Source organism: Erigeron canadensis, chromosome 7, assembly GCF_010389155.1.
Source record: "Erigeron canadensis isolate Cc75 chromosome 7, C_canadensis_v1, whole genome shotgun sequence".
NCBI lineage: Eukaryota > Viridiplantae > Streptophyta > Magnoliopsida > Asterales > Asteraceae > Erigeron > Erigeron canadensis.
In genome coordinates, this window is record NC_057767.1 from 10156325 (window position 1) to 10172605 (window position 16281).

Below are 16281 nucleotides of genomic sequence, written 5' to 3' on the forward strand. Positions count from 1 at the left end.
TTGTTAGACTAACAGAGTAACAGTATGTATTGTTGCAGGGACTTCTTGAAAAGGGAAATTCGATTCATTTAGCCCCCTTTATTACGTACCAAAAGGCAAAAGGGCGGCTTAAACAATTTAAATCTTTGGTGAGCCGGCTGTGTTTATTACGCACCAAGCCTGAAAGAAGTGAAACTTGAAGTCGATGGTTTTGAGTCATTGTTTGAGATACAATAGGATGGTGGTGAATGGTGATTCAAGTAGTCTCAAAAGAGTCAGGCACCGATCGTACGTGGCTAAAACAATTCGAGCCGTATTGGAGCCAATGTTAGAGAGTCATTTTCATCTTGGGCCAGAAACCAAGGGCGGATGCAACGCTGTAGCGTGGGGAGGGGGGGAGAATAGGCCCACTCTCAAAAAAATAGTCCAAGTCATTTTTACCAATGTTAAAAATGAAAATTTCATTGTTTGCGTTAGCAAATTGGGTACTAATGGAAAGTTGTAGATTGTTACTTGTTTTATCATGGTTTAGTAAAAGAAATGACGTTTTATTTCCCACTTTTTACTGCTTACATTCTGTTTTGTTGTTGTTATTGCTGTTATTTGGTGCAAAATTCCTCTTTGTGTTGATAATTTTGGTGTTTTGTGCTGGTTCATGCTGCAGTATTGGAGTAATTTAGATGTTGATGTTGTTGTTTAGTTGTTGTAAATGTTATTTTGTTACTATTATTGCTGTAAATTAAATGCTGTTTTGCTGCAGATTTTCTGTAATTCCTGTTTTGTGGTTGTTTTTGCTTCAAAAATTGTTCTTTTTTGTTGCTCAGAATTGTGGATGTTTTGCTGTACAATTGGGTCTTTTTATATTCATGTTTTTGCTGCAGAATTGCTTCTAAGGTAAGTATTTATGCCCTCACCTTAAAAAAGTCCTAGATCAGGCACTGCCAGAAACGATGAAGGATTTGTTCTGAAGATTTACCCAGGTTCAACCCGGACATTTTAATAAAATTATAAAACTAAAAAGTATGCATGCAATTTTTGTTATTAATATATTATAAAGGCAATATGGAGGTAGTGAATTGAATAACAAAATATTTATAAATTAGGAGTAATAAACTACCTATTGCATTAACAAAACATAAAAGTATATTATACTATATAAAATAATTTTCTTTGTTTGTAATATAAGATTTAGAACTTTGAATAAACATTTAGTGAGCTATTTTTAATTAAAAATATTGTGAGTTATCTATGACATCATAACTAAAATAAAGACATTTTAAGTAAAATTGTAGACTTGTCACATTACATTTTTTAAAAAAATACTTTTAAAAGACAATTCTTATATTTATCGTAGATATTGGTTATTTCTATCATCAAAGGGGTTGACTGATATGTTTAAACAAAATATATTCTTGTGTCGTTCTTGTATACCTTATTACTTTTCCTTTATAAGCCTCACTCGCTACTAGGGAAACTCTAATAAATATATTTCTTGTTGATTATATGAAGTATATGAGATATTGGCCACTATTGTGAACCATGTTGTATTACATTATCTATACTATATTATAAAGCAAATAGTTATTGTCTAAAAGTTTAAGTTTTAACATTTACTTTCAAAATAAATATATTTCTTGTTGATTATATGAACTATATGATATATTGGCCACTATTGTGAACCATGTTGTATTACATTATTTATACTATATTATAAAGCAAATAGTGTTTGTCTAAAAGTTTAAGTTTCAACATTTACTTTTAAAATAAATATATTTCTTGTTGATTATATGAACTATATGATATATTGGCCACTATTGTGAACCATGTTATATTACAATATTTATACTATATTATAAAGCAAATAGTCATTGTCTAAAAGTTTAAGTTTCAACATTTACTTTTAAAATGTCTCTCCTATCTAAAATGTCTCTCCTATCTCTTTTATATTTACCTAAAATAACTATCTTACTCTTTCTCTCTACTCAAATCTCAACCACTCATTTTTTTTCTTTTCCTCCATAAATCATTTTATTCATCTAATTCATTCAAAGTCTTTTATCTGAAAAACCGTACATCGATATATTATAAATGTTATATAGGTGTTCTTAAAATTTCGTGCTCTTTCATCAGAATTGTCATTCGATATATTTTCGACAAATTTTTAAATCCGAGGGCGGAGCTCGTCAGGCAGTGGCGAAGCTAGAAAATTCTTAGTGGGGGGTTGGGATCTAAATTTTCATTTCCCTAACACTATTTTTTTTAAATGGGGGGTCGAAACCGAGTATATCGAAATTTTTCTACACGAAAACAATATACCCTTACATCGTAAAAAAAATTTCGGGGGGTCGGGCGCCCCTCCCCGCCCCTATGTAGCTGCGCCAGTGTCTTCAGGTAGATCACCCCATCACCGCCACCGCCGCCACCGCCATTACATCACCACCCCGTCATCACCTACATCACTGCCGTAACGCGCGGATACCTTTCTCTCGTACTAATTAATTGGTGCACTCTTGAAAATATGCTATAATCGTACGAGCTTGTAAAAGTGGAACTATTGTAGAAGAGCTACACTTATGATACTATGTACACTAACCACGAAAACAACGGTGACCAACAAACAACAAACATTTAGGTGAAAAATTATAGAGTTTGGAATGGGCTGAACGACCCAAACACTCACAGGGCTTAGAAAAAAACTATACGAGCCTTGGAAAACACATGTTATACGAATCTTAAAATTTTTACATTATATGACCCGCTTTGGTCATTTTACACAAATACATATTTCATAACTTTTGGTTGAAATTTTGAATACCCGCTTTGGACATTTTACACTCTTAAGGCTTAAGTTATCGATAAACCTATTATACCAAACATTTTTAAAAACAAAAGTTATATAACAACTTTAATTAAAAGCTACAACTTACATCTACAATTAAAACTTACAATTAAAAGCTACAATTACCCGATATATATAGCTTTTGTTAAATATACCCTTTAAAAATATATAAGTGAGTATTCAATTAAATTTGTTTTTACCCAATCCCATTTATATTTTTGATTTATAGAGCAAAACTTTTTAGATGATAAAAACACATAAATCTATAATAAAAACGAGTTCAAATTAAGTACTTACAATTTGGGTATGAAATCAAGTAGTAAAAACCGATGCGATTAAAAGATTTGTGAAGATAAACTCGGATCTTGATTTGGAAATAAAATTGTGTGTAAGCGTGTGTCGTGTTTTTGGATTTTGTGAGAGAAAAAGAAGAAAAATATAAGTTTGAGGGGGTGGAATGTATGAAGTATGTTTGGATCCAACCCACTACCAGGGTGGTCCCCGAGACCCAGACACTTTCTTAACCAAAGAATTTAATTCTATTTTTTTTTATAACTAAAAGTCTTATTCAGATTCTGCTTTAGCGATCTTTTCGCTTTAAGTTAGGGCAAAGGTAGTGAGGATTCGTTTCATTATGTTCTCCATTTAAGGTATTAAAAAAATATCCAAACTCATCTTCTAAAAACCCTGAATCCGCTGCTGATGTTTGGTTAGTGCAGACTTTAACCCAAAAACCAAGAATCCTGTATATTATTGTTTGATATCAATGGAACCCTGTATAAACAATAGTGATTATTGTTTGATATCAATGGAACCAATTCTTGCAAATTTTTGTTATATCGATCTTGTGGAGTGATTCCTATGATCTCAACAACAACTAACAATTTTCGTTCATATGAAAGCTCTACCGAACATCTCGTCTTATTTCATGATAATTCACGGTATCCTAGTATAGAAACATCGTCAAACTTTAACCTACAAATTTTATAAGGTGACGATTATCACATCTAAATTTTCTTCCAATAATGTTTGCCTTTTTCTTTATAAAATGGTTTAATATCTTGTTTTCAACATCTATTATATATATATATATATATATAATGATTCACTTCAAGCTAGCTCTACACAATTGCTTTTATTATATGTAATTTATGTGAAATCGGCGAGAAATAAGATATATAACCATGTTATGCACGGATAACCTATTTATAGTAGATAATTGTATGTTCTAAATTTGATTTTGGAATTGAAAATAATAATATAGAAAGAAAAACTAGTGAGAAATAATATCAACAAAACAATAATATATGACTGGAAATGTTTCATGAAATGGGTTAACATATTTTTCAACAAGCCCACCACCTTCCACCGGTTTTCAAACACTTACCTTTTGTGTGTTTAATATCTACATACCCACTTTACCAGCACTAGATACATGTAATACACGGTACACCTATTCCTTTGAAAGAAACCCTTAAAGGTAAAAACAAACAAGTATTGAATTGATTGTAGGTATATAGCTTAAGGAATGAATAGGCGTAATCAAAACCCACGAAGTTAGGTTTAAAGTTTTCATTCTCTATTGGGTTAGACCATGGGTTGCACTTAAGGTGTGAGTTTTTAAGGTGTGAGTCCAGTATATTCAAATAGATACCCCATATATAACATTAAAAACATAATCACACTCTAGAATAACCCTAATATTTAATATATAAAAAAAATACAACATCACATATACTTTTCAAAAAAATTTTAAAAAAAAGACACCCCACACAATAAAAAACCCTCACATGCACTTTCAAAAAAATAAATAAATTTTGGGATGTTTTTGCCTACTGGTTTAGAAAAACAAAGAGTATTCTAATGATTCAAGTAGAGATGGCACACGCGAATAATGGTTGCGAATTGCCTTTTCCCATTACCATCGCCGAGGGTATGAGATGCGGATAGCACTTTTCCAAACGGTTATTTATTTAATTCATGTCTATCATTCGCAGTTATACAAGTTCAGGGGTAGATCTATGGATTATGTATCACCTCAAAACATCTCTACAAAAATATAAAATTGGCTAAAGTACTTTTTTTTATCCATGTGGTTTTTCGAATAAACATTTTTCATTATCGCCGTTAACTTTGGGCTAAAATCATCCCCGTGGTTTGCATTTCGTTCCTGCCGTTATAACTTTGCCGCTAACCCCCTTACATGAAAATCACATGAGGGGCATTTTTGTCTTTTTATATGTGGTTTTTCGTTTTTGCATTTTTCATCTTCGTCGTTAACTAATCCAGGAGAACTTTTCAAACAAAAACCAAACAAACAAAGATTACCGGTAATATTTTAATTCAAACAAAACAAAAACCCATATACCTACATTGAGGATTTGGTCAATCATTTTCAAATGCAAACACGTATATACAATGTTTTAAATATCGGTTGTATTACTCGTAATACCGGTATCGGAGGGTACTCCGGTCGGTATTTTTCGGTATTACCTTTCCGGTATTCTTATTTTTTATTTTTTTTTATTTTTTAAAATTATTTTTATAATACTTTAATGTTATTTTTTTGTAATTTGTGAACTTTCTTATATTTTGTTATAAAGTACCTATTTTTGGTTTTTTTTTTTTTGAGTGAATTGTAATTATATTTTGACTATTTTCGTTAAATTGTAGTAAGTTTTATAACGATTATTTAAATAAAATACTTTTTTATTTGAGTTTGTTTTGGTTTTTAATTAAACTTTTGTTTGGAGGTTTGTTAAATACAATGATGAAAAAAACAAAAACGACAAACCATAAGGACGAATTTTGCAGTTAACCATAGGGACAAACCATGAAGATGGGTGAAAAGACATAAATGGCACGTGAGGAGGTTAACGGATCCAAGGACAAAATGCAAACCACGGAGATGATTTTAGCCCAAAGTTAACGGCGATGATGAAAAGTGCTTATTCGAAAAACCACATGGATAAAAAAAAGTACTTTGGCCTATAAAATTTATGTATGTTTCAATTCAATCTAAATTTTTTTGAAAGGTGAACTTCGCTGGAAACTTCGTGTCGCGATTCGACAGCGAGAGGTCTAGCATACGTTGTCTTAACCGGGTCCGTGCTAGAGAGCTCCTTGAAGTAGAAATGTCTATTTCAAATATCTGATGGGGGAAAAAACCCTTACTAATCTGCCCAAAGGCACGACGATTAATAGGGGTAAACCTTGTCCTCTCATAGTTGAACCTAGGTATACCCAAGTCAAGCCCTCATAAAGGGACTTAATTCCTATGTCCTTCCCAAGACTTGAACTCAAGACTTCATCTAATGGGGATGGTCATACAACCATTGAGCTAAAGCTAAATGACGATCGAATATAAATAATAATTAACTATATCTATGTCCTTAAAAAAATACAAACTACATTATTAGTGTATTAAAAACATATCAAAATATTGGTTTTTTTATAAATATATATATATATATATATATAAAACCTTCTTATAAGTTTTAAATTTAAGTTTATAAGGCTTTTTTATTTTCATTTATTCAATAATGACCTCGTATTTCAAATGTGACCTCGTATTTCAGTTTGTGACCTCGTATTTCGAAATACTACCCCTGATTTACTAGTCTCTCAAATTTAGCCTCTTAAATCTAACCTCTCAACTTCAATTTTATCTTTTAGTGAAATAAGACCCCAAATTCAATTTAAGACCTCAAAATCAAGTTAAGACCTCGAATTTCAATCGAGACCCCAGACTTCGATTACTACCCCGATTTGGTAAACGTTTGTCAACATTAGTCGATTTCGTCAACTTAGTCAAACTTGTAATTTGGTCAACCTTGGTCTAACTTATAAAAATTGGTTGAAATCAAACTAGTATGTTTTTGGACAACATAGTCAACACTTGGCGGCACGTTAAGAGCACATTTACCTATAATGAACACATACTTAATTTTGATAACTTGAAACAAATTGTTGCGTGACGGTTACTTGCTTACTGATATCTTGCGTAGCTTAATCTTGTTGCTAGCATTCAGGTGAGCTTCGTATACCCCTTTTTACATGTTTTCTCGGGGCTGAAAGGATACAAAATATTTTCTTGTAAAACTGTATTTATGTGATATGATATTGTGACAACCTATTTCGACTACACGATTTATATCCTATTTTGACTACACGATTGTTAACCTATTTTGGATACATTATGATTACATATTTTGGATAATTTTTGATAACAGGTTTTGGATATATATATGACTTTCATAACTTGGATACCTATCGATTTACTACCCCGATTTGGTAAACGTTTGTCAACATTAGTCGATTTCGTCAACTTAGTCAAACTTGTAATTTGGTCAACCTTGGTCTAACTTATAAAAATTGGTTGAAATCAAACTAGTATGTTTTTGGACAACATAGTCAACACTTGGCGGCACGTTAAGAGCACATTTACCTATAATGAACACATACTTAATTTTGATAACTTGAAACAAATTGTTGCGTGACGGTTACTTGCTTACTGATATCTTGCGTAGCTTAATCTTGTTGCTAGCATTCAGGTGAGCTTCGTATACCCCTTTTTACATGTTTTCTCGGGGCTGAAAGGATACAAAATGTTTTCTTGTAAAACTGTATTTATGTGATATGATATTGTGACAACCTATTTCGACTACACGATTTATATCCTATTTTGACTACACGATTGTTAACCTATTTTGGATACATTATGATTACATATTTTGGATAATTTTTGATAACAGGTTTTGGATATATATATGACTTTCATAACTTGGATACCTATCGATTTACTACCCCGATTTGGTAAACGTTTGTCAACATTAGTCGATTTCGTCAACTTAGTCAAACTTGTAATTTGGTCAACCTTGGTCTAACTTATAAAATTGGTTGAAATCAAACTAGTATGTTTTTGGACAACATAGTCAACACTTGGCGGCACGTTAAGAGCACATTTACCTATAATGAACACATACTTAATTTTGATAACTTGAAACAAATTGTTGCGTGACGGTTACTTGCTTACTGATATCTTGCGTAGCTTAATCTTGTTGCTAGCATTCAGGTGAGCTTCGTATACCCCTTTTTACATGTTTTCTCGGGGCTGAAAGGATACAAAATGTTTCTTGTAAAACTGTATTTATGTGATATGATATTGTGACAACCTATTTCGACTACACGATTTATATCCTATTTTGACTACACGATTGTTAACCTATTTTGGATACATTATGATTACATATTTTGGATAATTTTTGATAACAGGTTTTGGATATATATATGACTTTCATAACTTGGATACCTATCGATTTACATTATAGATACATTTTTGATGCATTGGATACATGTTCTTGAGCACAGCTGGTTGTTGAACCGTAAGGCCTCACATTTGACTAAACTAGATGCATCGGCTGGTTATTGAACCGTAAGTCCTAACTAAACTAGATGCATCGGCTGGTTGTTGAACTGTAAGTCCTGACTAAACTAAACGCATTGGCTGGTTGTTGAACCGTAAGTCCTGACTAAACTTGATAAGTCCATTGCAACCTTGTGATTATGTCAACCTTGATAAGTCCATGGCAACCTTGTGATTATGTCAACCTTGATAAGTCAATGGCAACATTGTGATTTGGCAACATTGTGAATATGGCAACATTGAGTATACATTAAATGCATCAAGTTAACCTGACAATCTAGACTACAACACTACGAACTCACCAACCATTGTGTTGACGTTTTTAGGTATCCTTTCAGGTGCACAGGTTAGAGGTGGCTGAGGAGAGTAGCATGGAGCCTTTATAGCAGACTTTGGACTATGGGATTCCTTGTTGCTGCTATGTTATCTTATTTTTTTTTCATGTTAGTATGGCATTATGCCTAACCTTTGATCCCCTGCGTGGGAGTTGGATTATTTTCTATTTGTGTTTTGATTCAAGTTGTATGTTTGTGTTAATATATGCTAAGATTTTATATATTTATGGATTCATTTAGTCTTCCTATGCAATATCCATGACGCGTGTACCATGTGTCGCATCCCGAGAACTCCGCCTTAGTCGGGGTGTGACGCTTACGCCCCAAGGGACCGTACCAGACGCCCATTCAGTCCAAGCCTAGCGTAACCTACGCCCAGGGTTGGCGTAAGAGACGCCGGTTCTGATCTGAACCGAACAGCATCAGCAACATGCACCAAAACTCGGCCCATTTGGCTTTAAGACCTTTATTTGACTACCAAAATCGTTTAAGACAAGTTCACAACTAGTTTTCATACATAAGTGGACGTAAGTAATTGTAACATTTGTTTATTTTGACTTATTTGACTTGTACGTTGACGTATTTAAACATGGCTAAATGCAATATTAATTTCCTGATTTATGGAATTTCAATTACTTGACTCGTTGACTCATTTGTGTTGATTACTAACCAATTTAGTTAGTCGATTTACTTGAAGCTTTATTTGACGGTTTAATAACATGTAAGTGCTAGATGGGACTTAATGGTCGATTTGTGACTTATGGCGAATTCTTATTTTACTGTAAAACGTATTTGGGTCGACCCGTTGACCGTTTGACCGACTCATTTGATCCATATGACCCAACCCTATCTAAATTCTCCATCCACTCACTTTATCCACTCATTTAACTCTTACACTTTATCTATTTTTCTCTCTTACTTTACTCTTTTCATCCTTTCCTTCACCAACCAAAAGATCCCTGATAAAATCCATCATTTAGTTCCGAAAATCTTGTCTTATTAATGACAAATAAACTAAATCTTGCAACCCTAATAATAACATTCATCAAAAATCCAAGAATTTCCAAGTTTCAAGTGTTATTCCATCCTCAAAGGCTCCAAGAACCCTAATTCGGACTTTTTGAGTTGTAGCTCGAATTGGTTACTGTTTCATAGCTTCAAATGTTCCTTGTACATTGTAGAATACTTCCTCGATATAGATCTAAACTTTTGGTGGTCGATTTTGGTGTAATTTGGGTGTTTTAGCTCAAGCTTTGTCTTGAATCAAAACTTATGAAATTGGAAGTGGGTTGTAAAAATATGTTTTTATGATTTAGTATTACTAGTATGAGGTTGTGTCAAAGTGTCAAAACTTAATTTGAAGTGAAAGGGATCAAATTAGTGTTGAAATTGGACCAAAAATCGTTTTCCGGAAAACGGTTGTCTCTAGGCCACCATAACTTACGCCAGATCCACCATAAGGTACGCCGCTCTCCTTTTGCCTTACGCCAAAACCCATCTGTGTACGTTAGAACTTTAACTCGAGATGCCAAAACCACATTTTCTAGACCACCATATCTTACGTCGGACCCAGCATAAGATACGTCGGTCCCTAAACCTAGTTTTCCCAGCTTTCGTTTATGGTTCGTTTAACAATCATGGGGTGTCTTGTAACCTAATGTAGGACACCTTATAATGATGGGACATTAATATAATAGGTTGTGATCGTTATTTTCTCCTCTCATCCGCTTAGGCTCGTTGTAACGAATTCTAAGGCTAAGGTGAGTTCCGTAGTTCCCTACTTAATTAAGATTCGAGCCGAAAAGTGTACATACTTGATTGATTGTTGACTAACTAATTTATTGATTGTTTCGATGACGTTTGACTTATCGCTCGGTTAATTATGCTTTTGTTTATGAATACATGTTGTGATTTAGATAGTTGTACATACATGGAAGACGATTATGCCTTCAATGAGTTGTAGATGTGGTGGGAAGGCTGCGGGTGACCCTAGATATAAGAATCTATGAGTCCTTGAAAGTAGAATCATATGAAGTGTATGTGCATTGTGTTGACGTTACCTAGATTCGTTATGATATGATTTGAGACGTTAAATAACTAGATGATTGCTTGTATTTACGTGTTTGCATGTGTTTATGACGAGGCGTTATGGATTGTTTAATCCATATTATGACGTTTATATGTGACGAATGACGAATATTATATTTATGTATTGACGTGACGGTGGATTGACGAATCCACACCCGGTATGATCATGGCCGCTTTATGACGATGTTATACTTATGACGTACGACGTATATTATCACATTATGTATTGACGTGACGGTGGATTGACGAATCCACACCCGGCATGATCATACTCGGGATAAGGGTTTTTGAGCACATATTATGACGTTCATATAAATATTTACGATTATTGTGACGTGACGTTTATTGTATTGTCTTGTATTGACATTGCTATATCTATATTGACGATTATTGAGACGTTGATGTTATTATATTACCTTGTGCGAACGTATACCCTTTTAGGGTTTTCTTTGACGTGATTAGGTATTCTAATCCTCGTGTGTTGTTAACGGTCGATATCCCGACACTCGATTTTTTTCTTACTTAAACCTACGAACTCACCAACTTTATGTTGACACGTTTTAGTACATTTTTCAGGTGAACCGGTTAATCAGAGACATATTAGATGATTGCTTGATTGTTAGCATGCTAGGATTGGACTTGGACTATTTATGGATTCGTGATTCATCTGATCCCGCTTATGGGTTATGCATAGGAACATTTACCATCATTTGAACTATTCTTTTGTAAACGTTTGATGGTGTTGCGCTCCTTATGCTTTTGTATGACTCCGGCACTTGTAATTGATTGAATGGCATGGATTGTCCAACCCTTTTTATGCATTTAGACTTGCCTCTACTTAATTTTCATGTTGTGTTGTGCTTATTATGTAACCCTAATGATTCTGCCTTGTTAGGGTGTTACATTAACCTCAACAAGTCTAACCCTCATGATTCCGCCTTGGGAGGTGATTAAATGCAAAAAGGATAGGGTTGGGTCATGGGTTGATCCATGGATGGTCCATACCCTTAACTAACTAAATTCCACCATAACTAACCTTGAACATTTAAACGACCAATTAAGGCGGCCAAATAACTTCGACTAGTACACGAACATAATTTAATTACAACCGATCCTCAAGTCATATAAACACCTTGAACATGATTAAATCACAGTTACTCGATGACATACCGTTTATTTATAATAATTAGTGGAACGTGCATAAGATTAACGGGTCAACAAAAGGCAAACTTCACGAATGTTACAAAACAGTTCATATGAGAAACAATTTCTTATATATATACATATGGCTCATACGAGGTGAGTCGATGGGTATCTAACTGTGGTATCAGGCTAGGGTTCTCTCCATTACCCTTTTTTTTCCTACAACCTAGAAAATATTTTTCACAATTAAACGCATCTTAATATTTTAAAAAAACTATATGCTTTATAATATATATATATATATATATATATAGGAAACCAGATACGGAGATAGAAACTTTTTTGCAAAGAGGCAATTTTGAAAGTTGATTGTCATACTTACAAGAATCGTATCCAAGAATGTAAAAAGGTTAGGCCCTAGCTCGGGAATAGATGGACCCTCAAAAGAATTTTGTTCCCCACATCGGGTGTAACACTTATATTTTAAAAATTACAAGTTTTTTTTAATAAATAGAGACCACCCCTGTCAGGCAAAGTCTTATAAAATGAATATATATTTAATCATAATGCATGAAACCCAAAAAATATATTTTAAAATGAAATAATCAGATTGTATATATATCTTTCCTACCTAACTATTATGATTATTATAATTAGTTGTTTGTGATAAATATATATTATAATTTGAAAGAAAATAACTTTTACACAAACAGCTATACTATTAATTTATTACTTACATACCCAAACAAAGAAAATTTTTTCTTTAAACATTCTTCATTTTTTCTATTAAAATTTAAGCACTTCAAGTTTTTTATTATTCGAAAGGAAATATCTATATCAAAGTTAATTTTTTGATGACCAATGACTTTTAAAGAATAAGGTTTTGACAACGAAAATAATATTTGTATTTATTCCTATATATTTTTCCTTATTTTTAAAAAACAATTACAAATATAATATTTAAATTTAGAAAATTACATTGTACCAAAATTGGAGTACGGCAGCTGACCCTGCAGCCTAAAGGCGATACCAAGAAAAAATCTCAAAAGGGGCAAAATTACAAAATCCATGAAAAACAAATACAAAAGGGGGCAAAATGTTAGAAACCTGTCATAAAATTTTACAAATCCATGAAAAAATTTAGAATATATGATAAAATTTAAATTTTGAGGGGAGGTTGGGGAGCATTGGCCCCTCTGGCCCCCCTCTTGGTACCGCCTTTGCCGCTTGCCTCATAGCAAATCCGTCCCTCAACAGTTCATGTGAGAATCATTTGAAATGGAAGAATCATGAGAACTTTTAAATTATAACTTGATATTCATATATGATTTGTTCGCATATAAACAAATCAATCTATACTCTATATTACCTATGTTCATATATATGAATGGTTCTCGGTTGAAGCTTACCCTCTATAGATATATCCATTATAAAGAGCATATCATTTCATCTGACTTAAAACAATATTCATTTCAATCATGCAAGTGCTTCACATGAACAAAGGGGAAGGGAAGACTAGCTATGCCAAAAACTCACTTCTCCAGGTAACCGTACGTAAATCAGTCAAAGGCATTAGAAATATCGATAAATAAGTCGTTTTACATCATAAAACTTACATATATCAATGTTTAATATTCCAGAAGAAGGTAATCCTAATTGGCACTCGTGCTGTTAAAACTGCCATATATAACATCTTAACAGAGGTGCAGCCCGATAGCATGGATGTTGCGGACCTTGGGTGTTCATCTGGACCTAACTCCTTGACAGCGATTTCTGAAATAATCCGTATCGTGGATGCTGCTAGCGATCAGCTCCGTCGACCTGTACCTGAACTAAAGGTGTTTTTGAACGACCTGCCTGGCAATGACTTTAACAACGTGTTCAAGTCATTGCCCGAGCTTTATGATAAAGTGAAGAACGATTACGGCATTGAAGAAACTTGTTATGTTTCAGGCTTACCTGGATCGTTTTATGGCAGGTTGTTTCCCACAAATAGTCTCCACTTTGTTCATTCTTCTTCCAGCCTCCACTGGCTCTCTCAGGTTTGTGTAATGCTTACATACATAATTACATATTGAGCCATCTAATTATATTAAGGATATATTTGAAGGATACGGTTGATAAATGAACGTTTCAAGAATGGATAAATTAAACGAACATAATGTTATGTTCACGAACATATATAATGGCTTGTTCATGTTCGTTCGTTTGTGTGAGCGAACGATAATAAACAACACAAACGAACACCAATGAACAAACATATAGTTATCAATATTAGACTACCAATGAACAAACATATAGTTATCAATATTAGACTTTAAATTCAAGATTATAAAATATCCATTGGGTAAAAGTTTTAACTAAACGAACAGTATTTTGTGTTCACATCCGTTAATTTAACTAAACGTACAAACCCAACCCGAACAGTTCATGAATTGTTCAGTTAGGTTACATTCCTACCCGTTTCCTATTTAGCTCTATAAAGCACGGAACAACAGTTAGGTGTGCGTACTCATTTCAATGACTCCTCGGGGGTGGATACATTTTCCACATGTTTCTAGAAATTAGGGACGTCTCCACAATTAATTCAGGCCGTTTCCAGATTAGGTGATGACCTGTTGCTGGTCAGCGGTGATGACCTGTTGCTAGTGGTCACTACTGTCATGGTGATGGTGGTTATCCATGTTGGGTTCAGAGAGAAGATGTTAGCCAATGATACTAGTCGATTGGGATTATAAACGTATCAGTCGACCTAACGTAACATAGGCTTTGATACTACTTGTTGAACAAGCTTTAAAGGTAATTTCATAAAGAAAACCAAGAACAAAAAGATGTCCAAAAGACCAAAACCTTATGACTTATTAACCAATTCCAACAAATGCTAATTTCGCAAAGAAAAACAAAAACAAAAACATGTACAAAACCTTGTTTTATCAACCCTTATTGGGTTGTATGAAGTGTATGTCCAAATCGGTCTCAATAAACCCTCCTCAATTCCGTTCAAAAAATAAATAAATCCTCCTCAATTTGTAGAGAGGATACGTATAATTAATAACTAGATACTGTATGTAGAAAGGACCTGATGTTGTGGTATTTAACCACACTCAAAACATGTCTATCAACATTCACTATAAGAAAAATGGGATTTGGCCATGACATTTTTGGTCGCGACTTTTTTTTCGTGACCAAAGCTCATTCAACGACAAAATAAAAAAGTTATGACTTTGACTAAAAAAGTCAAATTTTCTTTGAGCCGTGGCTAAAATCGTCCCCAGATATTTTTCAATTTTATTTTCGAATTAATTAAATAAGCGAAATTGAAAAATATTTGGCTAGGACAAAGTCGTGACAAACGTGATACACATTACCCTGCCTGGGCCATTGCTTTGCTCTGCCAATACCAAGGTTGGGCCAATATAGGGAATACACCTATGTAGTTGTCTATACATATTTGAAATGCTATCAAAAATAATACTGTACTAAACATTTGATTTTGAATGATCAAACAGGTACCATTGGGTTTGGAACCAAAGGTTGGCTTTCACCTGAACAAAGAGAAAATATACATATCAAAGAGAAGCTCCACGAGTGTCATTGAAGCTTACCAACAACAATTCCATGAGGACTTCTCATTGTTTTTGAGGTCGCGTGCTAAAGAAATGGTTATGAATGGCCGAATGGTTTTGTCATTCATGGGTCGCGGATCCATTGACCCTCGTGCGGATAAGGCTGGTTTCCAATGGGAACTTTTAGGACGTGCGTTAATGAGCATGGCCATAGACGTGTGTACATTTGTATCTCTCAAACATATATAGATCAACATACAAATTTTCAAGGTTATGTTTTGGAATAGTTAATTCACAATTGTTACTATATATGTTGTTGTAGGGACTAATCAAGAAGGAAAAGATTGATTCATTTAACGTCCCTTATTATGCACCATGCGCGGAAGAAATACAGCTTCAAGTTGAGAAAGAAGGGTCATTCATAATCAATAGTATTGAAGCATTTGAGATACAATGGGATGATGTTGATTTAAGTGGTCTCAAAGAGTCATGTGGCAATTTTTTGTCCAAAACATATCGAGCCGTAGCGGAACCAATGTTAGATAGTCATTTTCATCTTGGGCCCGAAATGATGGAAGAGTTGTTTCGAAGATATGCTATTATCATTGATGATTGCATCACGGAAACAACATCCAAGTTTACTCAATTGGTCATTTCTTTCATCAAGAAGGGATAAGAATATTCCAACCCAGCCTCATCCAACTTTTTATTCACATTTACAATAAAACCAAAACTGATATTCTATTACATATATATGATTTACAAATAAGAGAACTACCATTAAAAGAATAATGAAATGTGGGCGAACAATTATTTAGGTTGTAACCATGGGTTGTGTATACTACTTGTTCGTCCAAAGATAGAAGCATTTACAGTTAAAAATAATGTATTTGTTTTCCTGTTATC

General features: G+C 33.7%; 1 protein-coding gene across 1 annotated transcript; it reads left to right on the plus strand.

Moving 5' to 3' along the window:
• The first annotated feature begins 13284 nt into the window (after positions 1–13284).
• Positions 13285–16281, plus strand: LOC122608723 (probable jasmonic acid carboxyl methyltransferase 2). Its single transcript, XM_043781815.1, has 4 exons — positions 13285–13353; positions 13450–13851; positions 15319–15591; positions 15698–16281. Exons 1-4 carry the CDS (start codon positions 13288–13290, stop codon positions 16049–16051), a joined length of 1095 nt encoding a protein of 364 aa, XP_043637750.1. The 5' UTR covers positions 13285–13287; the 3' UTR covers positions 16052–16281.

What these genes read in the sequence shown, in the direction of transcription:
- LOC122608723 (XM_043781815.1), top strand. Translation starts at nt 13,288, where the DNA reads ATGCAAGTGCTTCACATGAACAAAGGGGAAGGGAAGACTAGCTATGCC. An exon ending in CCAAAAACTCACTTCTCCAG is followed by an intron (nt 13,354 to 13,449) that starts GTAACCGTACGT and finishes TTAATATTCCAG; the next exon opens with AAGAAGGTAATCCTAATTGG. An exon ending in GCCTCCACTGGCTCTCTCAG is followed by an intron (nt 13,852 to 15,318) that starts GTTTGTGTAATG and finishes ATGATCAAACAG; the next exon opens with GTACCATTGGGTTTGGAACC.